Source organism: Saccopteryx leptura, chromosome 10 (genome assembly GCF_036850995.1).
Source record: "Saccopteryx leptura isolate mSacLep1 chromosome 10, mSacLep1_pri_phased_curated, whole genome shotgun sequence".
In the NCBI taxonomy this organism is placed as follows: Eukaryota; Metazoa; Chordata; class Mammalia; order Chiroptera; family Emballonuridae; genus Saccopteryx; species Saccopteryx leptura.
Genome location: NC_089512.1, coordinates 7,741,368 through 7,767,248, shown reverse-complemented (window position 1 = coordinate 7,767,248; position 25,881 = coordinate 7,741,368). Strand labels below are relative to the sequence as shown.

At 47.2% G+C, this 25,881-nt stretch overlaps 1 protein-coding gene across 25 annotated transcripts in view; it reads right to left on the bottom strand.

Annotated features, from left to right (window-relative positions):
* Positions 1-25,881, bottom strand: part of MAP4 (microtubule associated protein 4) — a 173,905-nt gene that overhangs the window by 368 nt on the left and 147,656 nt on the right. For 8 of the 25 annotated variants that reach the window (XM_066351620.1, XM_066351624.1, XM_066351629.1 and 5 more), the window contains 10 exons: positions 19,509-19,630; positions 18,515-18,730; positions 15,381-15,564; positions 13,280-13,339; positions 12,867-13,159; positions 11,428-11,541; positions 9,420-9,512; positions 3,671-3,752; positions 1,692-1,804; positions 71-260 (listed from right to left, as the gene is read on the bottom strand). In XM_066351620.1, coding sequence (XP_066207717.1) covers positions 71-260; positions 1,692-1,804; positions 3,671-3,752; positions 9,420-9,512; positions 11,428-11,541; positions 12,867-13,159; positions 13,280-13,339; positions 15,381-15,564; positions 18,515-18,730; positions 19,509-19,630 — 1,467 coding nt within the window. Of the gene's footprint in view, positions 1-32; positions 261-1,691; positions 1,805-3,670; positions 3,753-9,419; positions 9,513-11,427; positions 11,542-12,866; positions 13,160-13,279; positions 13,340-15,380; positions 15,565-18,514; positions 18,731-19,508; positions 19,631-25,881 lie in introns of those variants that run through there. The other 17 variants (XM_066351625.1, XM_066351635.1, XM_066351645.1 and 14 more) reach the window with 10 other exon arrangements.

Below are 25,881 nucleotides of genomic sequence, written 5' to 3'. Positions count from 1 at the left end.
CAAAGGAGTTTCAATCTGCAGCCAGTGGCAGGGCCCCTGGCTGGCCCTCAGGCCAAGCCCAGCCACTTACTTGTCTCCTGGATCTGGCAGTCCAAGGTCTGGGCCTCCCTTTGGTCACCGCCCCCTGCCAGCGCGGTGTGGCCACCGAGGCCGCTGGCTGAAGGGGCGGCGCCAGCTCCGGGCACTGCCTCAGGGCCGGCCGGCTCCTCCCCAGCGGGGGGGCCCGGGCACGGAGGGGCCTCGCTGCCACTGCCCTCAGTCTACAATGAAACAATGGGGAGACAATGCAGGGTCAGTCCGAGAGGGAGTGGGATGGGGTGATGGTGGTGGGTCTCACACGCAGCCCCACCCCCGCTGCCCCTGACCCCCTCTGACTAAGGGCCAGTCAGCCGGAGAGTGGACCAGTGCTCTCCGTCCACGGAAGGGCTCCTCGCAGGCGGTCGAGGGCAGCCCCGGCCACGCAGTGCATAGCCTTACAGGTGACACTAGAAGCCTCCTCTGAGAAACACAAGGCTTCGGGAAGCCTCTCTGATTCGAGGGGCCAGGCTTCTGGACAAGGCCGACACCAAGTACAGCAGCAGCTGTGACAGCAGATAGCAACAAGACTGAGGAACCACCCATCTGGTGCTGGAGGGTCTGAGCTCAGATGGGAAGCGGTGATGCCCCAGGCTGGTTAGTATTAGGAAAATAATTCCAGAGATGAGAAAGGGAGCTCACCGAAATAAAGGAGAGAACACAGACACGGGTCAGAAAGGCCAGGTGTGAACCCTGGTCTGCATCTACTTGCCGTGCGACCTTGGACAAGTGACTACACCCAAGATAGTGCCCCACAGAGACAGACTAGAGAGCTGCGGGGGCAGGGACAAGAGCCTATGACAGAGCCAGGCCCCCAGAGTGTTCCCAGAGGCTAGTGGGACTAGAGCGAGTGCTGAGGGAGGTGGGGCCCAGGCTGGGCTGGGGTGGCCCGGCGTGGGACCCTCCGACATCGGAGGGAAGGCTCCCAGCAGCCGCTCTGGACCCCTCTCCTCGCTCTCCTTCCCCTGAGCTACCCTCCAGTGCAGAAACCCACAAGACACCAACGACACGGGACAAAGGAGAGACAGCCTCTTGGTACACAAAGGGTCTTACAGAACTGTGGAGGGAGGGAGGGAGGGCAGGAAGGACGAAGGGAGGGCAGGGAGGAGAGGCCCAGCCAGTCCCAAGAAGGAAAAGCTCTACCACCAAGCAAGTCCTCTCCCACGGCAGTCCCTCCAGAGACGGGGACAGCAGGCCTGCTGCTGCTGGTGGGGAAAGGCTCCATCCTGCTCTCAGGCCTAGAGCGGAGCCTGGTGTGGAACAATGTACCACTAGTCCTCCGTGAGGCAGCTGGACGGAACTGGACCATGAAGAACATCCACCTTCTGGTGACCTGTGCCCCAGCCCACAATCCCTCTGAAAACAGCTGACATGAGCTCGAAGAGCCAGGAAGACCATGGCTCTTAGGACAAGGTTCTGCCTCCAGCTAGGGTCTCTTCACTGCTCCTGCCTCGCCCAGAACTGATGATGGACAATGAAACAGTGATGAAGTGGGGACAGTGATGGCATGGGGGCGACACGACTCCTGAAGAGACTGAGGGGTGGTGACAGCGCCCACCTGCTGAGACCCTGACTCCACTGCATACTCCCCCAACCCCCCATGACCCACTCACTACCTTCACGGCACCTCCTGCAGGCAGGTGGCCCACGTTATCCAGGGACCCCACCTTTGCCTGTGCCTTCTCCTTGAAGTTCAACTTCTGACTTTCGATCTTGACATCTCCTCCACCTAGAACCAAGAAGGCATCGGTCACTAAGAGTGGCAGAGAAATACCCTTGCAGGCAAAGCCAGGAGCCTAGAACAGCAACCCTAGCTTGTCCAAGGACTGGCTAAATGCCCAATGTAGAAATGGGAAAAACGTGACCTGCTCCCAGTGGCTCTGAGGGCAGGTAAGGCAGTGACCATACTTGTCAGAACAGGGCTGCTTGGCCTGACCTGTGGTGGCGCAACGGATAGACCATCAACCTGGAATGCTGAGGCCCAGGGCTTGCCTGGTGAAGGCACATACGAGAAGCAACTATGAGTTGATGCTTCCTGCTCCCCCCGCCCCTTCTCTCTTTCCTCTCTCTGAAATCAATAAATAAATCTTTTATTTATTCATTTTTTTTTATTAGAGAGAGAGAGAGAATAGGGGGAGGAGCAGGAAACATCAACTCCCATATGTGCCTTGACCAAGCAAGCCCAGGGTTTTGAACCGGTGACCTCAGCATTCCAGGTAGATGCTTTATCCACTGCGCCACCACAGGTCAATAATAAATCTTTTAAAAAACATTTAAAGCTGCATTTTCAAAGTCAGGCTGAGACTATCTCTCCATCTGGTCAGAGGGAAGGGCTCCAGTAGAGGTCACCCTTCGGCCGTCTCAGCTCGCGTCGCACAGCCGCTGACCAGGCGGGCAAGCACAGAGCGCAGGGCAGCTCTAAGGGAGCCAGTGCGCGCCTGCTTCCGGCTCCCTGGCAGGTGACGCGCCCTCTGAGGGGCCGCATGGAGTGCTTCCACCTCCTCTGAGTCTCATGAACGCCCTGTCCATTAAGAACGGGAGTTATGTTCTACAGCTGCTAGCACTAATGCTGGAAAAAAGTTCCTTGCCCAAAGTCACCATCAAGCTAGTGACTGACAAGACATCAGAGCTGTTTAACTGAATTACCCTGCAGTGAGTGACAAGAAGTGCAGGCCTGTGAGCTGAGTAAGGGCTGGCCAGCACCAGGATCCAGAGCCCTTGGGCAGGGTGTGGGGGGAGGAGGCCTATAGACAGAGCACTGTTCAGAGCTCATGGGCCACAGGGTGGCCATGGGATCGAAGGCCAGCCTACCCTCACACAGCCCAGGAGCATGGCTGCCCTCAGAGCCCCTCACTGACTCTTCCATCTCTTCTCAGCTCACGTCACAAAACAACACTAAGCCCCTGCCAAATCTCCGGGTGTCCTCCACACTGGAATCTCAGCGCCCCCACACATACTGGACCTCGACACTCAGTATCATCAGGGAAAGAGGAATCTCACAAGAGTGGATTTTCCAGATGAGAGAGGTAAAAGGAAAGTTAGCTAAGGGCTGAACTGTCTCCATTGTTTTAAACAGAACATGTCCTAAAATGAGTGATATTCTGCTGAGTCTTCTTGGCTGTCCCTTTAACTGGTCCACAGTGACTGACCGCTGAGATCCGCCGGCCAGTGTACCTGCTGCTGCAGTAGGATGCCCTACCTCAAATCTGGACCTCCCAGAGCTGGTGGCTGACACTGCATTGCTGGGGATACCCTTTGCTCCAGAAACTGGCATCCTGGCCCTGCTCTCTGGAGCTCCTTCAACTAATCCTGGCCCCGTACACGCACCTCTCCCCGGGCCTCAGCCAGCAACACCGTGCACACAGCAGCATGTCCTCAAATAAGGCCCATGAAAATGGCAGCCTTTACCACCCGCTCCTCCTTCCATTGAGAGCGTGGTGGCCTGGTCCCCACTCCCTGATAGGGACTGAGGACTGCTCTATTGCAGCACTGTGTCCTGGGTTGGGGAGGCCCCAAGGACTTATGGAATGACAAAGATATAAAGAGTGAAACCCAGTTGGCCAAGGTGTCCCGGGGCACGGGAAGCACTACTCACCAGGCTTGTGCTTGATGTTGGCCTTGGACCCACACTTGGAGGAGACCTTAGAGATGTCCACCTTCTTGTTCTGAATCTGAACCTGAGAATAAAATAAAAATATTGCCTCAGGGTGACAAACCCACACTCCCTTGATAATCTTCTTCTCCATGTTCAAGTTTTTTCTCTTCCTCTATAAGCCCTTATCTTAGTCTGTTCAAGGTCAGGGTTACCTCCCAAAGTGCTTAAAAGAGTTCTTGATCGATCCTGGTCCTGTGTGTAGCTTCTGACCCTACCTCGAGCTAGACCAGCCAATGTTTCCATAAACACACTGGCCCTTCCATGCCTACCTTATGCACGCATCCACAGACAGCTCTTCTACCATTTTCCTGGATCCACCTCTTCTGCAATACCCTTCTATTCTACATCAAATCTTTCCCATCAACTTCTTGCCCAGAGACAAACTACAATAATGTTTCAGTGTATTTCCTTCCTGTTCTTTTCAATGCATTTGTCCCTTATGGCTGACAGCACAAATATTTGTCTGTCTATCTACCTACTTACCTAGAGATATATATATTAGGTAAGATGGCCAACAAACTCTTATCAATACCTGCCCTGCAGGAGACTTGGGAAAACATTTCGGTACCAGGACTGATGGAAGGTCTTTAAATTAGGAAAGGACATCCACAGACAAGAGTGCCTGCTGGGTCCCTAGATGGGGATTCTGGGGCTGCAGTGAGTGACCCAGCCACTCCTTGGTTCTACGGAAGAGTCTGACTTTCCATCACCAGCTCCTCCATGCAGTGGCCCACAGAACAACGCTAGCAGAAATCACACCTTCTGGAGGCCTTTCATCATGCCATTAAATAGCTCGTTTGCAGGACCTTATCTTCCTTTCTCCAATGTCAGGAAATACGGTCTCCACTATGGGTCAAGAGGACAGACATGTGTCTACTGTGTGTCTGTATTCCCACCCATAGCCCACGGCCTGGCAGAGGAACTTCCACAATCTTCAGCTTCCCTAAGCCATCCTCACTCCCTTTTTTTAATCCTTTCACAGTTTCATTTTAGCTTAGGGGCAAAGTCCTTTTTAAGTTATGAAATCATATCTAATAATTTTATTTCCACTCATATTTTACACTCAAAAATAAATTTAGAAGTATCAAAGGATCCTCACCTCAGCCATCTGAGTACTGAGTGGAGGCTGACTGCCGGTAGCCATCCTCTCTCGCTTCTGGAACTGCTCACGCTGTTCCCTAGCGCAGCAAGCCCATTGCACTCTCCTACCTTCCTTCAAAGCCCAGCTCAAAGGCCGCTACTTCTCTAAACCCTTCCCTGGATCTAACAGCTCTCCACCTCTTCTCCACATCACCTCTTACATAGACACCAGCAACCACTGGACACTAACTGCTTCACGTATTCAACGATTTACAGAGCACCTACTATCATCAAAACAACAGCCTCCACTCTCTCTCACCTTTCCAAGGCTGCACTTCTCCCTACATGGAAACAATGGGAAGTACTTTCCCAGCCAAAGAGGTGGCAGCTGCTTAAAACAAGCCATCTGGCATGACCCCCAAGACCACACGTGAGGAGTTAATAAAGGTCACTTGCCATGGCCAGGTTCTCACCTAGGCATGGGGCCCACACATTCCTTCAGTGTTCTGCCTTCAAAAGCCTCCATTTGTTTACCTCTTGCCTCATCCTCAATTAAAGAGTAATTGATGAGGGGAAGTTTCACTTCAGAGACATATTCCAGCCACTAATGTAGAACTTGCACCCCTACTGAACTTGTACATATAGGTGTCAGGCACCAACAGTTGACAGTATCACAAGAGAAATAACCAGAAAAGTAAGACACAATATGCTTCCTGATAGAAACACCACACTACCTATGAAAGTCTTATAAAAATGGGGTGCGGAGGGGGCGATCAAACCTGAATTAATATAAAACAAATTGAGGGATGAAGAAATATGTTAAATTCATATGTGTGTGCGTATGAAATCAGCAGAATCCAGATTCTAGGAAAGCCACTTGGTTTACTCATGAACAAGAACACTATAAAAAAAATAGGTAACTTGTAGAGCAAAAGAAAGCTGAGATCGACCCTGGTCAGATATTTCAGTTGGTTATAGTCATTCCAAGATACAAAGGTTGCTGGTTCGATCCCCAGTCAGGGTACATACAAGAACAGATCAGTGTTTCTGTCTCTTTCTCTCCCCCTTCCCCTTACTCTAAAATCAATAAATTAAAAAAAAAATTATAAGAAACAAGAGACACCCAACCAATCACAATATGGACCTGACCATATCCTGATTCAAATAAGCAAACTTGTATCATGTTAGTAGGGTTTTTTTAATATATACACGTGTATATTAACAAATTCTTATCTTTTAAAGATATATAGACCCAAAATAATTAGGGGGGGCATATGGAGATAGACTGGCTACAAATAAATGGAGCTGGGTAAAAAGTACGTTCACTCCAGCCTGACCTGTGGGGCACAGCTCATAAAGCATTGACCCGGAACGCTGAGGTCACTGGTTTGAAACCCCGGGCTTGCCTGGTCAGGGCACATACGAGAAGCAACTGCTGAGTTGCTGCTTCCTGCTCCTGGCCCAACCTTCTCTCTCTCTCAAATAAGTAAAATCTTTTTTAAAAAAAAGTATCAATACATCCACTCCATTTTACTACTTTTTTCAACTGTTGTATGTGTTTGCAAATTTCTATAATGAAAAGTTTTCAAAAGCTTCACTGCCTCTGAGACACAGCCCTGCCTCCTTAGGCCAGACATGGAGGATCCACAATCCTCTCTCCTCCCAACTACTTGCGTCCCCTGCACGCTGCAGCTACAGGGAGCCGTGTGTTTCTCATGTTTCCAGGGATGGCCCACACGGTCCCTCCCCGGAGAAGCCTGACAGCCAGCAGCAAGCACGTCCCTCCCGTGGCCATCATGGTGCATGAGCGAGCCCACATCTCCTGTGCCTGGCTGTAGCTGTGCTCACACAAGTCGTCACTGGCCTGTGAGACCTGTGTGCCTGGAGCAGATATCAATATATGCTACTGAAGTGACCCTGCCAGCAGGTCTGGGAACCCATTACACATACACAGCCCCCTCGTGGGGGTGAGATGGAATCAAAACTGCTGCGAAATGTTAACTTGGGATCAGCCACACAAGTTCTCTCCTGACGGCCTCCTGGCCTTGATGAGGAGTGTGTCTGTGCGTGTCTCTTGGGGTTGGGGTCTGTGGGATCTCGCCCCAAGCCCCTCAACCTAGCAGGAACTCCAGAACCTCTCTCCGCGGAGGGGCTGTGTGTAATGGGCCTGGATGTGTAATGCCATTCCACCAGCACGCCAGACCCATTCGCCAGAGCCGCGTGCCCACTCTGTGGCTTTGCAGAGTGGCTGATGCGGGCAGTGAGGGCACCTCAGCCAGGGGTGTTCCTCATCATCCCACCTGAAAACGATGCTTGCAGGTGGGGTCTGTAAACACCCTGCTGTTTACAGAAGCCCCTAAAATGCAAGTGCTTTGAAAAACTGCCTTCCCCCACAAAAAAGGCTTGCTGATGTCATGTGTAGGTAATGTGAAGACCATAGTATATAGAGAACAAATAGTAATTTTCAGAGTTGTTTTCTTTTGTTTTTTGTGTTTTTTTTGTATTTTTCTGAAGTTGGAAACAGGGAGGCAGTCAGACAGACTCCAGCACGCGCCCGACCAGGATCCACCTGGCATGCCCACCAGGGGGCGATGCTCTGCCCATCTGGGACATTGCTCTGTCGCAGCCAGGGCGATTCTAGTGCCTGAGGCAGAGGCCATAGAGCCATCCTCAGCGCCTGGGCCAATTTTGCTCCAATGGAGCCTTGGCTGTGGGAGGGGAAGAGAGAGACAGAGAGGAAAGAGAGGGGGAGGGGTGGAGAAGCAGATGGGCGCTTCTCCTGTGTGCCCTGGCTGGGAATCAAACCTGGGACTCCTGCACGCCTGGCTGACGTTCTACCACTGAGCCAACCAGCCAGGGCTAATTTTCAGAGCTCTTAAACATACAACACAACAGCCTGGCCAGGCGTTGGTGCAGTGGATAGAGCGTCAGACTGGGATGCGGAAGACCCAGGTTCGAGACCCTGAGGTCGCCAGCTTGAATGCGGACTCATCTGGTTTGAGCAAAAGCTCACCAGCTTGAGCCTAAGGTTGCTGGTTCCAGCAAGGGGTTACTCAATCTGCTGAAGGCCCACAGTCAAGGCACATATGAGAAAGCAATCAATGAACAACTAAGGTGTTGCAACGTGCAATGAAAAACTAATGATTGACACTTCTCATCTCTCTCCATTCCTGTCTGTCTGTCCCTATCTATCCCTTTCTCTGACTCTCTGTCTCTGTAAAAAAAAAAAAAAATTTAATTTAAAAAATTAAAAAAAAAAACAAAAAACCTTCTACACAACACACCTAAATGCATCTGTGTTAAAAATACACACACAGAGACACCCAATTCCCTCTGAATCCCTGTTCACCTTCTGTTTCCATCTGGGCAGAAGCCTGAGAGGAATAGTGAGGGCCAATGCCCACCGGTGCACCCACGAGCAGGGTTCAAACACTGTTTCTGAAGTTCTACCCACTTCAGCTGATCCCACACCAGGCTGGCTAGTGTCTGGCCAACTGCTGCACTGGCCAAGCACACGCTACCTTAAGGCGAAGTCACGCTCCTGCCCACGCCAGGAGGAGCCAAGGGTGGGAGACACCTGGAAAGGAGGTGTGGTAAGGGGTCTCTATGGGGCAAGAAAGGGGTGCACTATGGCTACATTCCTCACAACAGAACTGCAGGTGAGGGGAGCTTATAAGCCGTGGGCAGGATGACAGGACGATCAAGAGGGCACAGAGCCTAGAAACAAAAAGGGTAAGCGGACCAAGTCCAAGACAATAAGGGACAGGAGTCAGATGAGCCCAGAAGAGACCGAGGCAGGAGGGCTCGCTCACACTGGGGGTGAGACAGAGGCGGGTGGAGGAGCAGCACAGGCCACGGCTGCCCGTGGGCAGCTCCCCAGCATGCCCCGGGACCCTGCTGCAGAGTCCAGCTGGCCTGCACACTGTCACAGAGACACATGGAAAACACACAGGGATGTTTTTCACACACTAACTGACAATACTATTTGTCCCTGTCTCCCTAGACTGGGGACTTCCCTGTGAGCTGGAGTCACCTGTGTCCCCAACACAGATCTCAGGGCTGGCACAGCAGGGTAGCATGAGAGAACATCTGGATGAAACAGGGAAAGGGGCAGAAAGATAAAGAGGAAAAAGGAAAGAATGGGAGAGTGAAGAGGAAAGAGAGAAGGTTGGGCAAGAAGAGGAGAAAGAATAGCAGAGGGAAAGAGCAAAGGGTAACGAAGAAGGGAAAGTGAGTAGGAGGATCCAAGACGGGCCTGGGAGACTCGACCTCCACCGTGCTCGGGGGGAGTGCAACCAGGTGTGTGTCCCCAGGAGTGGACTCAAGACAGGGGACAGGCCCACTGCTGGCCACTGCCCACAGACCAGGTCTCTGGCACAGCTGGAGAAGCTAAGGCGCCCCCCAAACCACAGGGCTGACAAGATGCTGAATGAGCAGCGCCACAGCAGTGTGGGGCCCGCCAGCCTTACTACAAGCCCACAGCCCGCTTCCTGAGGAAAGCTTGGGCCAGGCTGCCACAGGCCTGTCAGCACAAGCAGGCGGCCCCCGCCCCGGTGTGCCCCACAGTGGACTAAACCTCAGATGCCAGGTGTCCAGAGCTGATACTTACATTACCACCTCCAGGGACATGCTTAATATTGTCCTTGGAACCACACTTGGACTGAATATGGCTGTAGTTCAATTTTTTGGAGACTATCTGGACCTGGAGTGTTAGAGAACAGAAAAAACAACACAAAGGGAGAGGGCTGGTTAGAACTGACACAGGGCAGGCTGTGAGTCCACACGTGATCACGACGACCAACAAAGAGTGTTGTTAAACTCCGCCCCACCATCTGAAGAACAGCTGTGGAAAGCACAGAGGAAAGAATTTGAAGGAGAAGGCAAGGGGGCGAAAACATCCACAAATGACACAAGGACAGAAGCAAATGTGATAAGTGCGACATGGTCATTATCATTGCTCTCTGGGGGCTGGGCTGTGGTTCACAAGGCTGACACCAGCCAGCCCCAGGTCCCCACCCAGGTACAGCCCGACCACCCCGCCTACTCCCTCCCCAAGAGCTGGGGTAGCAGTGTCCAGCCCTGACCCAAGGATGGCACTTTCCTTCAAACTGGGGCCTGGAACAGCTGCAGCCAGGCCCACTCTGGGAGGCAAAGGCCGCTGAAACAAGCATTGGGCAGCTTGCTCACAAGGCACAGACCTGATACTAATGCAAGGAAGGGACACTGCTCAGCTGTAAAACGCAAATGGAGCACAGGCCTCTGGACCTGCCATGCACAATCCTGCACACCAGGGGGAGCTCGGACCGCAGCCTCAGCAGTTTCCTCACGTTGCCCAGTTGTCTCGATTCCAGAAAGCCCAATACAATTGCGGTTTAGGTTGAGACTCCTCACTCAAGGGTAAAAAACCATCTTCAGTCCTTCAGATGCCCAATCCTGTGCCCTGAAGTTTCGTGTGCAGAGAGGGCAGGCAGGGCTGCAATGATGTACAATCCAGGGGCACAGTACACAGTACTGCACAGGAGTGGCTCCCTGAAATGCAGTCACATAAAGACCCAGCCTCTAAGGGCTGGAACAAAGAATTCTTTTGGAGCCTTCTCAAGAACGAACAGTTGCCAGCTCCCTTCCTTCCCTTCAGAGCCCTTCGCAAATGATGCAGCTCCCAAACTGAAGAGTTTGCCAGAGTAGAGAAATCCATCCTGAGAAACGCCAACCCAATAACTCACTATTTTTTGCCTTATTTATAAAACATTTCCTAATAAACCCTGGCCTGAGCCAGAGAAGGTGTACAGGACCTCCAGGCGTTACCCAGGCACCTCAGTGCAGCCTTCCTCACCTCACTGTACAAATTCCTTGGACTGAGACTCGCCCTGGTTCTTAAAGGCTGGAGGTCAGGCCTCCATGGAAGCTCTTGGCCAGAGAGACCACCTGCCTGCAGAGCTAAGAAAAGAAGGTTCGCACCAAAAGCAGGAGGGCCTTCTTCCTGGGTGGAGGCAAAGGAAATCGACCTATGGGTCAGCCCACCTTCACCCTCTGGCTGATGCCATGTCCCTGGGCTGGCTGGGTTTCCACTGCAATGAGCACCCTAACTTCCTGTAAAGAGGTGACTTAGGGAGCCATCCTCACACCCAGCAGTGTTACGAGAGGGGCCTTCTAGTTCAATTTAATCACAGAGTCTCAGGGTTACGGGTGCTGGAAGGTTTCCAGTGTCATGCCTTACTGAGGAAGAACCTGGGTGCTCTGAGTGTGACTGTGTGCATGGGTGTGTGTGTGTGTAAGAACCTGGGTGCTGAGTGTGAGTGTATGTGTGTGCACATATGCTTACCAGATGAGTTTCAGATGAAAGTCAGTGTGAAGAAAGTGACTTGAGAGTTTTAGATCCATTTTGTCCTGCTGAATAAATAGTCCCCAAAGGGCTAATGGGCACCCAACTGTTAACTTTCAGGGTTGACACAAAAATTTTTCTGATGGCTGAATCCTCAAACACCCACTAGGGCACACGGGAGAAGCAGAAACTAGTGTAAGGACAGGAAGAAGTGCAACAGAAGGGAAAGTGACTCAGGCTGGAGAAACAGTTCCATCTTTTACCTTCCGGAGGTAAAAGGCTAAGGAAGACTCACTTTCCCAGCAGGCGGTTTCTGTGCACTCGCACCTGGGCCAGCTGTTCTAGTGACTGCATTAGGTTCAGGTTTTCTGGCTGCAGCAGCTGCCTCTGTTTTTTCCTCTACTTTGGCCTAGATGGAGATAAAGGGAGGGCAAATTTCAAACCAGGAGAGTCCAAATGCCAAGAGGAGAAGAAGGCTGGGGCCTCAAATCCAGGCCAGGCCACCAGGCAGAGGTCACCCTTGCTCCCGGGAACAAACGCTCATTTCCCAGGGTAGACCGGGCCAGAGGGAGAAGCTGCAGACCAAAGCTTGAGGCAGGAGGAGCAGCAGACAGCATCACCAGAGGCAGCAGGAGGGCTCAACCAGCGATTCTGCCCTGTGTGTGGGTTGTGGTTGCTTTCCAATCACAACGCCCTCCTACTCAAATGTTCTGTATGCCCCCAGCAAGTGGGTGCCACTACTGAACATGGAAGCATCACACCCTTCAGGTATGTGAGAACAGAAAATAATGGTATCGCTAGGCTGTTATTCAACTCCCCACCAAGATGTCCTGCACCATGAACACCTAAGAAGAGTGCAGAGAGGAAACACAGGCCAGCCGGTGGCACTGCAGCGCCAAGACCTGGCTGAATGTGCCAGGGCCATCGTCTCTCAGGCTCCCTCACCCCAGACTAATCCTATTCACCATCACCATCTTCCAACTGCACCAGGATTTTGCCTCACCTTGGACCCTCTGCAAATTTTTAACAGTTCTGGATTGAAGCAATTTAGATATCCTGCCCTGAGTGGGTGGGTGGTAGCGGTGAAGTGCTAGAAATGATGTGGGAGGTGAAAAGGTTATGGCTCCAGGGACTAGAACGTGGACTTTTGTCCCCAACTTTTTCACACACCAAGTCCCCATGGTTGCTGACAGTTAACAAAGAATTCCAGGCTGAATACAAGAGGAAAGGCCCGCCAAGCCTCCTCCATCACAGCACTCTACAGAAGTCCTTCCGTTTAGGACAGTCATGGGCCACAAGAGGATACCCTCGCCTGTCTCAGACCGAATCCCCACCCCGTCTCTCCTGCCACTCACAAGTGCAGGGCTGAGAACCCTGACAAACCAGGTTCACGTCCACTGTCTCTCCCCTTTGCAGTCTCAGAGATCTCGTCTGTTCATTTTGTAAAGTAGAAGAACCCCTTGCCTCGAAACAAAAATACTAAAACCCCAAAATACAGAACAGGAGCCCCTCTGATTCCAATGAAAAGAGAAGGCCCAGAACTTGGCCCATCCCTTCTAGCTGCCGGGCACAGAGCCCAGGCTGACACTTCCTGACACCAAGTCCCCATCCTAACTGTTCCTGTCTGGTGTGCCCGGGGTTGCTGTGAGGACATGCTTCAGCAACAGTGGGTGGAGGTGGCCGGGAAAGCAGCAGAGGCCAGCATGCCGAGGGCCCTAAGCTCCCTGGACCTACCCGGCCTCCTCCAGGCTGATGCTTAATGTTTTCCGTGGAGCCAACCTTGGCACGAACATTCTTCAGATCAGGGCCAGAAGGGTTGGTAGCTGGGCGGTTCAGCCTGGGGGCAGAGGAGCTGGGCCTGACCGACGTGGGCTTCTTGTCCACAGCAGGATTCCCGGAGGGCCGGGGAGGCGTGGGTGTGGTCTTGACTCGACTGGGAGCCACACCCGCTGGGGGGGTTGTCCCAGGGACAGTGGAGTTTTTCTTCACGGTACTGCTGGAGGTGCTCTTTGAGCGACTCAAGTCACCTGCAAAGGCAGGGGTGAGAGACAACAGCATTCAGGAAAAGAGAGCAAATGGGAACCTTAAAGCCACGAAGAGGTAGGGGTTCAAGTTAGGGTTCCACAAAGTGGGGGATGTGGTATTACCTGATGCAGACTTCACAACCGTCTTCTTTACATCTGTAGGTTTTCCCTCAGTCTTGATGCCTATACAAACATATGCTTCTTAATATAATGTTTAACAAACTGACCTATTACTGAGATTCACTCATTTATTTAATAATTACTGAATGTTCCTTCTGAGCCAGGAACTGTGCTGTCTTTGGGGATAAAGTAGTACGTTAGGCAACCATGTCAAAACCATGCCCTAGTCCAGGCGTCCCCAAACTACGTCCCGCGGGCCACATGCGGCCCCCTGAGGCCATTTATCTGGCCCCCTGCCGCACTTCTGAAAGGGGCACCTCTTTCATTGGTGGTCAGTGAGAGGAGCACTGTATGTGGTGGCCCTCCAACAGTCTGAGGGACAGTGAACTGGGTAAAAAGTTTGGGGACCCCTGCCCTAGTCTCATCCAGCTTGAGCACAGGCTCACCAGTTGAGCCTTGGATCATAGACAGAACTCCATGGTTGCTGGCTTGAGCCCAAAGGTCACTGCTTTCGTTGGAGCCCCCCGACCAAGGAATGTATGAGAAAGCAATCAATGAACAACTAATGTAATGCAACTAAGAGATGACATTTCTCATCTCTCTCTAAAAAAACCCCATGCTGCCTGACCTGGCAGTGGCACAGTAGATAGAGCATTGAACTGGGATGCAGAGGACCCAGGATCGAGACCCCGAGGTTGCCAGCTTGAGAACGGGCTCATCTGGTTTGAGCAAAGCTCACCAACTTTGACCCAAGGTTGCTGGCTTAAGCAAGGGGTTACTTGGTCTGCTGTAGCCCCACGGTCAAGGCACATATGAGAAAGCAATCAATAAACAACTAAAGTACAACAACAAAAAATTGATGATTGATGCTTCTCATCTCTCTCCATTCCTATCTATCTGTCCCTATCTCTGACTCGCTCTCTGTCTCTGTAAAAAAAAATAAAAAAAATAAAAAATTTAAAAAATAAATAAATAAATAAATAAAATCACGTTGTATGCAGCGCACAAGGCCAGGCACTGTATCTTTACAATACCTTCCAAGTGGCCTTAGAAATGGGTGATCAATACACATGTATGGAGTCTGACCAGGTGGTAGCACAGTGGATAGAGCGTTGGACTGTGATGTGGAGGACCCAGGTTCGAGACCGCGAGATCGCCAGCTTGAGCGTGGGCTCATCTGGTTTGAACAAGGCTTACCAGCTTGAGCCTAAGGTTGCTAGCTCGAGCAAGGGGTCACTCAGTCTGCTGAAGGTCCACAGTCAAGATACATATGAGGAAGCAATCAATGAACTAAGGTGCTGCAACAAAAACCTGATGATTGATGCTTATCATCTCTCTCCGTTCCTGTCTGTCTATCCCCCACCGCCCCGGAAAAAAAAAAAAAGACTGAAAAAAATATATACACACTTATGGAACTGGATGGACTACTTTTTATTATCATGTAAGTCTGTAACTACAATGTGCTAGGTGCTTTGGATACATTAAAAAAAGGAATAGTAGCCTGACCAGGCAGTGGCGCAATGGATAGAGCGTTGGACTTGGATGCCAAGGACTCAGGTTTGAGACCCCAAGGTCAACAGCTTGAGTGCGGGCTCATCTGGTTTGAGCAAAGCTCACGAGCTTGGACCCAAGGTCGTTGACTCGAGCAAGGGGTTACTGGGTCTGCTGTAGTCCCACAGTCAAGGCACATATGAGAAAGCAATCAATGAACAACTAAGGTGTCGCAATGCGCAACAAGAAACTAATGATTGATGCTTCTCATCTCTCCGTTTCTGTCTGTCCCTGTCTATCCCTCTGACTCTCTGTCTCTGTAAAAAAAAAAGAAAGAAAGAAAGAAAGAAAGAAAGAAAGAAAGAAAGAAAGAAAGAAAGAAAGAAAGAAAGAAAGAAAAAGGAATAGTAATTTCTACCTAGGGATTCATGGAAGTTCCCTTCATTCATGGTTTTTCTGAATATATCTACCTGCTGACCTCACTTGGAGGCAAGTCTGCCACTTTCCAACACACCCAGGAAGGACTGATGCACAAGCAGATGTGCACAGCTCTTTGTGATACTGGCTGGAGCTATGGCTGGGGCACAAGGGAGGGAAGAGTGACAATACTCACCAACAGGCCTCTTGGGCAGGGGCATGGGGGTGCTCCTACTGCTCGGCCCACCTGAGGCAACAGAGGCAGCTGCTGTGGCTTTTGAAATAGTCTGGGTGCTCTTGGGTCCAGACCTGAAGGCCAGGGCAGAGGCTGGCTTGGATGGTGTGGCCTTCTTCTCAGGAATCTTTGCCTCTGCAACAGGCTGATAACAGGAAATGAGGAATAAGAGTTGCAGATCAGAAACAGCCCCAGGAAGTCATGTGAAAGGATGCTTCCACAGACACACACACCAGAAAACGGGTACTGAGTCTGGCAGATACTGACAGGAAAAGACATATGGTCCTAGGATCAAAGACTTCCAGAGAATGTGAGAAACTGGCCCTGTAGGGGAGTGTGTGATCTGGGGTCAGGAAAAGTAGAACCAAACGACCTCAAGCCAACCTGAACTAATGAGAATGAATGGCCCTGAAATGTCCACCTCACCCCACGTGTCTCAGGCTCTACTGCACTAAATACTGATGGATTTAATATATTAAATACTTGACCAAAGATGAACAAATACATAAACAGAACAAAAATGAAACACGGTGTCAAATTCAGCCATTCTTCTGGCTTACACCCACCCAGTGGGTGCTGAGCAGACTAGGGCGGCAGACGAGAACACTGACCCAGTCAGGTCAGTGCCTGAGCTCCAGCCCCAGTCTGGCCCCCAACTCACAGGGTGCTCTTGGACAAATCACTGAGCTTCTCTGGGCTTTCGTTCCTCATCTGGATAAAGCACACTGGAACAGAGGATCTCTAAGGCATCTTTGATAATGTGATGTTAGTGATTGGAGGATAAGAAGTCTCTGAATGTCCCCCGGCAATGAGAAGGGGCAAGAAGAGGGCACAGGCCTGACTAATAGAGGAAAAGGGAAGCACAGATGTCACAGCTATAAACTGAAAGCAGAGGAGTCTCTCAAGTACAGATGCATTTGGGTCACTCCATAGAGCCTGGGCATGCTGTCACTAGCAAGGAAACAAAGGAATCATTTTAGCCTAGTTTCTATAGGAACAGGGGATGAACACACTCTTTGATAAGCAAACATACTATATTACTCAAGAGAGTAAGCCAAACCACAGACACAGCAGATCCAAATCTTTAGCTCTAAGAGAAATGCCCACTCAGAGGGTTGTATGTTGGCAGAGACACAGAGGAGATAGTCTATACAGAGGGACTCCCCTCTGTTTGCTCTAGAATTGGGGGACAAACCAGATGCTCCCCGAGGTCTCCTTCAAATTCTCCATACAATGACTACAATTCCCAATAATCTAGTAGGATCTTAATATTTTGCTAGTAACAAAAATAATGATACAAGAAGTTAGAAAATAGGTAATATAGAGACAGAACTCTCTAAAGGATCTGACATTCTTTATACTCCAGGGACTTGGCCTCAGCAAACTGCAGAGCCAGCCTGCCTTCCTAAGGGGAGTTCCTTTGTTTCTCAATTCATATCTTCTCCTTTGCCAAATTCACAGATCTACTTATTTTGGAATATGTTTTCTTCCCTTTGTTTGCTTCTATAAATCTTTCTACCAAAATAAAGATCAAAAGATAAAAATAAATTTTATTAGATTTTAGTTTTTATCAATCTCTTAGAATGTTTCCATCTGTTTCTTATCTAAAAGGCAAAGAACAGTAATAATTGTCACGCAGGTCACCTCTTCAGGTCAGCTGTAACTTGAATGCTGCTTAAAAGCTGGATGGCAAAAAAACATGAAAGAAAAGTGTTGACTGGGGCCCTGAGCATCAACATTGATTGTCATTGGTCCCAAGTTCAAATACTGCCTCTGCCACTTACTAGCACCAGACTTTAGGAAGGTTATTTAACTGAGCTATAAAATGAAGTTACTGGTATCTGCATCCTGGGTTGCTGAGAGAGAGAATTCAAGGCGTTAATGTATATAAATAAACCAGTAAAGTACACTTCTTTATTTTTATTATATGAGTGCAATTTCACTAGATACTCCTAAACCATGCTCTGTCTCCCCTGGGATATGTGCTGAATAAGTGACTCTAATCAATTACCCTCTATCTTCCTATCCTTAGAAATTGTTTTCTAAAAATCAAGAAAAGCAGTAAACTGGATAAAAGAGGCTCAAAAAGCTTTAAAAGATTTTACTGTTCTGAGGCTATAGTAAAATTTCTTAAGTTTCTTGGCCAGGATTTCAGCCTAGATTATAATTCCTACATTCTACCAGTTTTGAAAACTACTTTCCAAAATAAACTTAAAGAACACATCGGGAGGTGGCTGAAGGGAGTAAACAGGGACAAATATACGGTGACAAAAAATTATTTGACTTTGGATGATGGGTATAGAACATAATCAACAGTTCAAATGGTCTAGAGATGTTTCTCTGAATCCTATGTACTCTTACTGATCAATGTCACCCCATTAAATTTAATTTTCTAAATAAAATTATGAAAAAATAAATAAAGACATCAGGCTGACATAAAGGCCCTTCTCAAATAAAATGAGATGCTAAGGCACACAGACTTCACCTGCCTTCTCCTCCTACAGTAACCCTGTGAAGGTAATGCTGTTCCAAACTGACCTTTTCTGGACACTTCTGTGGGGGCAACTTGGAAAACTGAAAAACTTCAGAAAAGCCCAGTGAGAGGTGGCCTAATGCCAAAAGTAAAGTTAAGTTATCACAGGATGCCAGGACCGGCTGAGACGAGCTGGAAGAGCTTATCACAGAAGTCTTGGGCCACATGTACTTCCACAGCACGGTTCAAGACAAAGACAAAGGAGAAAATCTGACTGGGCATTTGACATGGGAGTTATAGCAAAAATGAGTATCTGATCAGTACGTGGAGAAAGGGAAACTGGCTAGTGAGTGCTTAAATAGGCGAGAAGTAGAGAGCTCGGAGCAAGGAGGAGAAAACAAAGTAGATGTAATATTAACTCCAACCAGGGACAGAAAAGGCAAAAAGCATAAACGGCCTTCCAGTGATACACCTGCATCATGGGCCCCAAACTGACTGTCAAGTCGCCTTCCCCAGCCTTTCCCCAGCCCCACCAGCCTGCTTCCACTGTCTGGTGGCAACAAGAGCCTGTGTGCCACTCGGGGAAAACCTTGCCCTGCACAGTGCTTCCGTGACTCCTTACCTTGGGCTTCAGGTCTTTGGAAGGTGACATGGAAGGCCTGGCAGTGGCAGCAGCAGGGCGTTTGGGTGGGGTGGCTGGTGCTGAGCCTGAAGCAAGGCTCATGGGTTTTTTAGTCGACCCACCAAAGGCGGTGGGAGCCAGCTGCTTAGGGACAGAAGTGGGCTGTGTTTTGGCCTTCGATGTTGAAGTCTTTGCAGGTTGAGTTGTGGCCAAAGGCTTTAAGTTGATTTGTTGTTTTTTGTGTGTTTTTTAAGGCCAACATCAAACACAGAGACAAAAATAAAAACAAAATGTATAAAAAAAATATAAATCACACAATTCAAAGCAAAATTATAAACAATTAGAAGGGATGCAACTGAAAATTAGCATTCCTTTTTTCTGAGCTCAGTAAATAGTAGAAAGATACCAGGATAGAGAAAAAGAATCTTGGGAACTGTTTCTTAATGACAGTGTCACACATTCCAGCAGTTTGACATCTGGAAATTTAAACAATTAACTAACTTCTGGTGGCTGTAATAATTCTATGAAAAAGTTACCATCGGGTGATTAGGTTACTATTATCCTCCTCACCTTGATGAGGCAACATCAGCATCCTGTTTTAAGACCACACTAAATTGGGCCAACTAAACTTTATAATTAGTACTAATAAATGTCTGAAATGATTCACCTTAAAAAAATCTGTGTTCACTTTTATAAATGCAGATTTCAGAATCTATTTCAAGAGAATTCTGTAATTCCTTTTGCGGTTGCTGAGAAGCAGAAATAAACTCTATGGAACATTCCTTCAGATATTCAAGATAACAAGGTCAAAGGCAGAGATATTAAGGTTTGAGTTAGGCCACTATGGTAAAATGGGAATATAAACTATTTTTAAGCACATCCAAACTTGAGAAAGGAATAATAACTCAGAAAAAAGAAATTTCATTTATAATTCAAACAATAATAGCTGAGATACTACTTTTTAAAAAAATGACAGCGGTAAAGTACAACCCACCATTCTGGCAACTACCTTTGCTTTCTTCTCTGGGCTTGGTGGGAGTTCCTTGTTTGGAGGAGCGGTGATGTCATTTCCGGTCACGCTCACAGTAGGTTGTCCTTCTTCTGGCTTGGATATTCCTAAAGGGAGGAAGTTATGCCAAGCAAATGTTTTTCATAACCATTTCAAAAACGCCAAGTCCTAGCAGAGACAGACAACTAACTAGCACTTCATCCTGAAAAAAAAAATACAGGGCTGTGCTGCTGCAATGTGGACAAGACTCCCAAGTTCCCCTCATTGTGACGGAGGACAGTTTTAGATTCCAGAGATTCAGGCACCTGTCCCTGTGGAGAAGCAACCTAAGTGGGATTTGAACAAATGATCAAGGGGAGGAAACGGCCCTTCAAGTTTGGTTTCCCTTCCCTGGGACAGGCAATGGGGTTCTGTCACCCAACCACTAACTCCAGAGCACACAGTGGACAAAAACCTCTTCTACTAGAGTTTATCTCTTGGAATAAAGGTTGCAGAGAGATGGGATAAGTGCCAGAAGATCATCCAATATCCTCCTCTTACTTCCTTTCCCTGTAAAGCACCACTTTATGGAGGATGTGAGATTAACTTGATCTAATTCTAGCAGTGACCCAGATTTCCAACAAGGCCGAGGAGACCCATGAAATCAAACCCCGAGCCAGAAATAAAGTCTACTGCCTAAGTCTATGCCCAGCAGTACCAGTGAGGAGAGGTTACTCCAGATTTCAATAGGGCTATACCCAAAAGCATTAAAATACCATTACATTTTTAACCTAGGTGTAGGAAAATCCTTTCTAAATGGCACAAAATCCAGAAGCCACAAAGATAACTTTCACTACCAGAAAAGAAAAACCTTCCATGTAGCCAAAATAACGAAAGTCAAAAGGCAAGTAATAAATAGGAAAAAAATATCTGAACTAGACTTCCAAGATAAAGAATTTATTATACAAATTACTCCTATAAATCAATAACTCCTATAAAGCCAACAACCCACTAGAAATATGACCAAAATAATATGAAGTTTATAGAAATACAAATCTTTTTTGAAAATAAGGTATCTTTTTTTTTTTTAAGTGAGAGGAAGGGAGATAGATAAGACAGAATCCTGCTGGCAACCCCATCTAAGGCCAATGCTCAACTCAACCAAGCTATCCTCAGCGCCTGAGGCTGGGACCAATCAAGCCACCAGCTACAAGAAGGGAAAAGAGAGAGAAGGGGGAAGGGAGGGGAAGAGAAGCAGATAGTTGCTTCTCATCTATGCCCTACCATAGGTCAAACCTGGGACGCCCACATGCCAGGCTGACGCTCTATCCACTGAGCAATCTGGCCAGGGCAACAGCTAATCTTTAAGGAAATTGAAAATTAAAACTACACGAAGATGCTATTTTTTAACCTATTGTCAAAAGTTCTAAAATTTGGCCTGACCAGATAGCTCAATTGGGTAGAGCATTGTCCTGAAGTGCAGAGGTTGCCAGTTCTATCTCTGGGGTCTGGGCACATACAGGAACAGATTGATGTTCCTGTCTCTCTCCATCACTCTCTCTCTCCCTCTCGCTTCTTCACTCAATAAAAATCAATAAATAAATTAAAAAAAAATTTTTAAAGTTGTTAAATTTGAAAGTAATTGTTCAGGACAATATGAGGACATATTCTGTTGTTAAGTGCTTGAAATGGTACAACTTATATGCAGGGCAGTCTTGCAGTATCTCTGAAAATTAAAAGTGTAGACAAATTCTAAACCAAAAATCAAATTTCTAGAAATTTATTTTATTTTTTATTTTTTTATTTTTTTATTTTTATTTATTCAGTTTTAGAGAAGAGAGAGACAGAGAGAGAGAGAGAAGGGGGGAGGAGCTGGAAGCATCAACTCCCATATGTGCCTTGACCAGGCAAGCCCAGGGTTTCAAACTGGCGACCTCAGCATTTCCAGGTCGACGCTTTATCCACTGCGCCACCACAGGTCAGGCTTTTTTTGTGTTTTTTTTGCATTTTTCCAAATAGAAATTTATTTTAGAGATATATTCATACGCCTGCAAAATAGCAAAGATCACAAATTTTCATCAGAGCACTGCTAATTCTATCAATGACCCAGAATTCCAACAAGGCCAAGGAGTGAGGGCCCTGGCTAGTTGGCTCAGTGACAGAGTGTTGGCCCAGTGTGTGGATGTCCTGGGTTTGATTCTCAGTCAGGAAAAGTGACTATCTGTTTTTCCACCCCTCCTCCTTCCCCTTCTTTCTCTCTCTCTGTTCTGCAGACATGGTTCGATTGATTCTAGCGAGTTGGCCCCAGGTGCTGAGGATGGCTTCTTGACTTCTGCCTCAGGTGCTAAAAATAGCTCAGTTGCCGAGCAATGGAACAATCAATGCCCCAGATGGGCAGAGCATTGCCCCACAGGGGGCTTGCCAAGTAGATCCTGGTCAGGGCGCATGCTGGTGTCTATCTCTCTACCTCCCCTGCTCTCACCTAATTAAAAAAAAAAAAAAAAGCAAAGGAGTGACACAACCCATACATCCATTAATAAGAAACTGGTTGTATCAATGTAATCACTGAATCTGAAAAAGTAAAGCACCAAGAAACCCTTTCATGAGTGATAGAAAATGAATAATCTCTAAGTGTAAGAAAGAAAGAAAGAATAAAGCAAGGCACAGAACAGGATAAATAACATAAAACCATCTGTCTACAAAAGAATGGAGGAAAATACATTCCTATTGCAAATACACCTGTACATACATTTAAAAATCTTTGGAAGAATCATGATGAAACAAAACAATAGTAACTTAATTTGAAGGGAGTTGGGGCAAAAAATTAAGAAGAGGAGGAGATTTTATTTTAAAACCTTTTTGTTTTAATCTGACTGGTGGTGGTGCAGTGGATAAAGCATCAATCTGGGACACTCAGGTCCCAGGTTTGATACCCCAAAGTTGCCAGCTTGAATGTGGGCTCATCCAGCTTAAGTGCAGGCTTGCTAGCTTGAGTGTGTGGTCATTGGCTTGAGCATGGGATCATCAACATGATCCCAAGGTCAGTGGCTTGAGCCCAAAGGTTGCTGCCTGCAGGCTTGGCTTGAGTTCCACCCCAACCCTCACACCCCTGCATAAAGACATGTCTGAGAAGCAATCAATGAACAATTCAAGTGATACAACTCCGAGTTGATGCTTCTCAACTCTCCCTTCCTGTCTCTCTCTCAAGAAAAATATAAAAAAATAAAATTAAAAAATTTTTGTTTTAAAATAATTATAGATTTACAGGAAGTTGCAAGAAAATTTACAAGGAGCCTGACCAGGCGGTGGTGCAGTGGATAGAGCATCAGCCTGGAACACAGAAGACCCAGGTTCAAAACCCCAAGGTTGATGGCTTGAGAGCAGGCTCATCTATTATAGCTTGAGCGTGAGGTCACTGGCTTGAGTGTGCAATCATAGACATGACCCCAGGGTCGCTAGCTTGAGCCCAAAGATTGCTGGCTTGAGCAAGGGGTCATTGGCTTGGCTGGAGCCCTGGGTCAAGGCCCATATGAGAGCAATCAATAAACAACTAAGGTGCTGCAATGAAGAACAGATGCTTCTCTCACTAATCATTAGAGAAATGCAAATTAAAACCACAATGAGATACCACCTCACACCAGTCAGAATGGCGCTCATTAACAAAACAACACAAGATAGGTGCTGGCGAGAATGTGAAGAAAGGGAACCCTCCTGTACTGCTGGTGGGAATGCAGACAGGTGGAGCCACTGTGGAAAAACAGCATGGAGATTCCTTAAAAAAATTAAAAATGGGATCTACCTTTTGACCCAGCCATCCCACTTTTAGGAATATACCCCAAGAACACATATCACCAAATGAAACAAAGAAATGCACCCCCATGTTTATAGCAGCATTGTTCACAATAGCAAAGATCTGGAAACAGCCCAAGTGTCCATCAGTGGACGAGTGGATTAAAAAACTGTGGTACATATATACAATGGAATACTATGGGGCCATGAAAAAGAAAATATTACCTTTTGCCACAACATGGATGGACCTGGAAACTATTATGTTAAGTGAAACAAACCAGGCAGAGAAAGAAAAATATCATATGACCTCACTCATCTGAGGAATCCAAGAAACAATGAGAACTGAGGAACGAAATTAAACCTGAAGGGAAGGAGGGAGGGAGCTACGGGGAGGCAGGCAAGGGAGATGTTGAGGGGAATACGGGGGAGGGAGATGCAACTGGGCTGACAATCTATGTAACACAATTAATCCATGTAAACACAAATAATTAAATTTAAAAAAAAAAGAATTGATGCTTCTCATCTCTCCTCCTTCCTGTCTGTCTGTCTCTATCTGTCCCTCTCTCTCTGTCTCTTGCTAAAAAGAAAAAAAGGAAAATGTACAAAGAGGTCCCATGTACCATTCATGCAGCCATCCCAGTGCTGATATCCTGCATAACTACAGTACATTATCAAATCCAAGAAACTTGATACTGGTACAACCAACAAAGCTTATTCAGACTTTTCGTTTTACATGAACTCATCTTTGTGTGCAAGCACCTGTGCATATCTACAGTTCTAAGCAATTTTATCAATTTTATGAAACCACTACTAAATGATCAAGACACATAACTGTTCCAGTAACACAGGGCTCCCCATGGTCCCTTTATAGACACTCCCACCCACCTCCTAACCCCTAAATTTCTGACAACTACTGTTGTAGTTATTCTTCATCTCTATATTATTTCAAGAATATTAGACAAATGGAATCACACAGTGCGCTACCTTTTATGTCTGGCTTCTCTCTCCCAGCATACCTGTGAGATGCATCAGTGTTGCAGGCATTGCTACGTAGTTCCTTTTTATTACAGTAGTATTCCAAGACATGACTTTACCACACTTTAACCAGTCACCTACTAAAGCAGTGGTCCCCAACCCCCAGGCCGCAGACCGGTACCAGTCCGTGGGTCATTTGGTACAGGTCTGCAGAGAAAGAATAAATAACTTACATTATTTCCGTTTTATTTATATTTAAGTATGAACGATGTTTTATTTTTAAAAAATGACCAGATTCCCTGTTACATCTGTCTAAGACTCACTCTAGACGCTTGTCTCGGTCACGTGATACATTTATCCGTCCCACCCTAAAGGCCGGTCTGTGAAAATATTTTCTGACATTAAACCGGTCCATAGCCCAAAAAAGGTTGGGGACCACTGTACTAAAAAGGACATGTTGTTTCCAGCTTGGCTATTATGAACAAGACTATTACAAACATTTATGTAAAGGATTTTGAGTAAAATGGTTCATTGTAAGTTTATGGAAATGCAATTAATTTTTACATGCTGATACTGTAGCCTATGACCTTGCTGAATATACTTATTAGTTCTATAAGTTTTTTGGGAAGATTCCTTGGAATTTTCTATATAGACAATCAATCATGTCATCTGAAAATACAGCCAGACTTATTTCTTACTTTCTAAATCTATACACTTAAAATTTTTTTAAATGTACTGTGTTGACATGGTTTCAAGTGTTCCACTCAACACCCTATACGCCCTGTATTGTGCCCCCATGCTCCATGCAAAGTCTCTTTCCATTCCCATGTCACCCCCTTTGTACCCCACCCCCTATTTCCCTCTGGGAATGCTACCGTATTATTAACCTAGACACTTTTATTTCCTGTTCTTGTTTTTCTGTGCTAACAAGAACTTCCAGTGTGTTAAATAAGAATGGTTAGAGCAAGCGTCTTTGCCTTGTTCCCGATCTTTAAGTGAAAGCACTGTCTTGCACTATTATTCTGCCTCTTGTTTGATGAGAGTTTTATCATGCATGAGGGTCGGATTATTTTTTTTTACATTTATTTATTAACTTTAATGAGAGAGGAAGGGAGAGAGACAGAGATAGAAACATCGGTCTGTTCCTATTTGTGCCCTGACCAGGATAGAACCAGCAACTTTGTGCTTTGGAACAATGCTCTCCAGTGGTTGGCAAACCATGGCTCGCGAGCCACATGCGGCTCTTTGGCCCCTTGAGTGTGGCTCTGCCACAAAATACCAAGTGCAGGTGCTACCTCCGATAAGGAATGTACCTACCTATATAGTTTAAGTTTAAAAAATTTGGCTCTCAAAAGAAATTTCAATCGTTCTACTGTTGATATTTGGCTATGTTGACTAATGAGTTTGCCCACCACTGCTGAGTCTAACCAACCAAGCTAACCAGCTAGGACAAGGGTTTTGTTAAATGCATTTTCTATGTTTATGATTTTTCTTTAGATTGTTTATATGATGAGTTACAACGGTTGGCTTTTGATTCTGAAACAGCCTTGCACATCTGGAAAATATTCAACTTGGCTGTTATGTCTAACTACCTTCATATATTGCTTGATGTAAT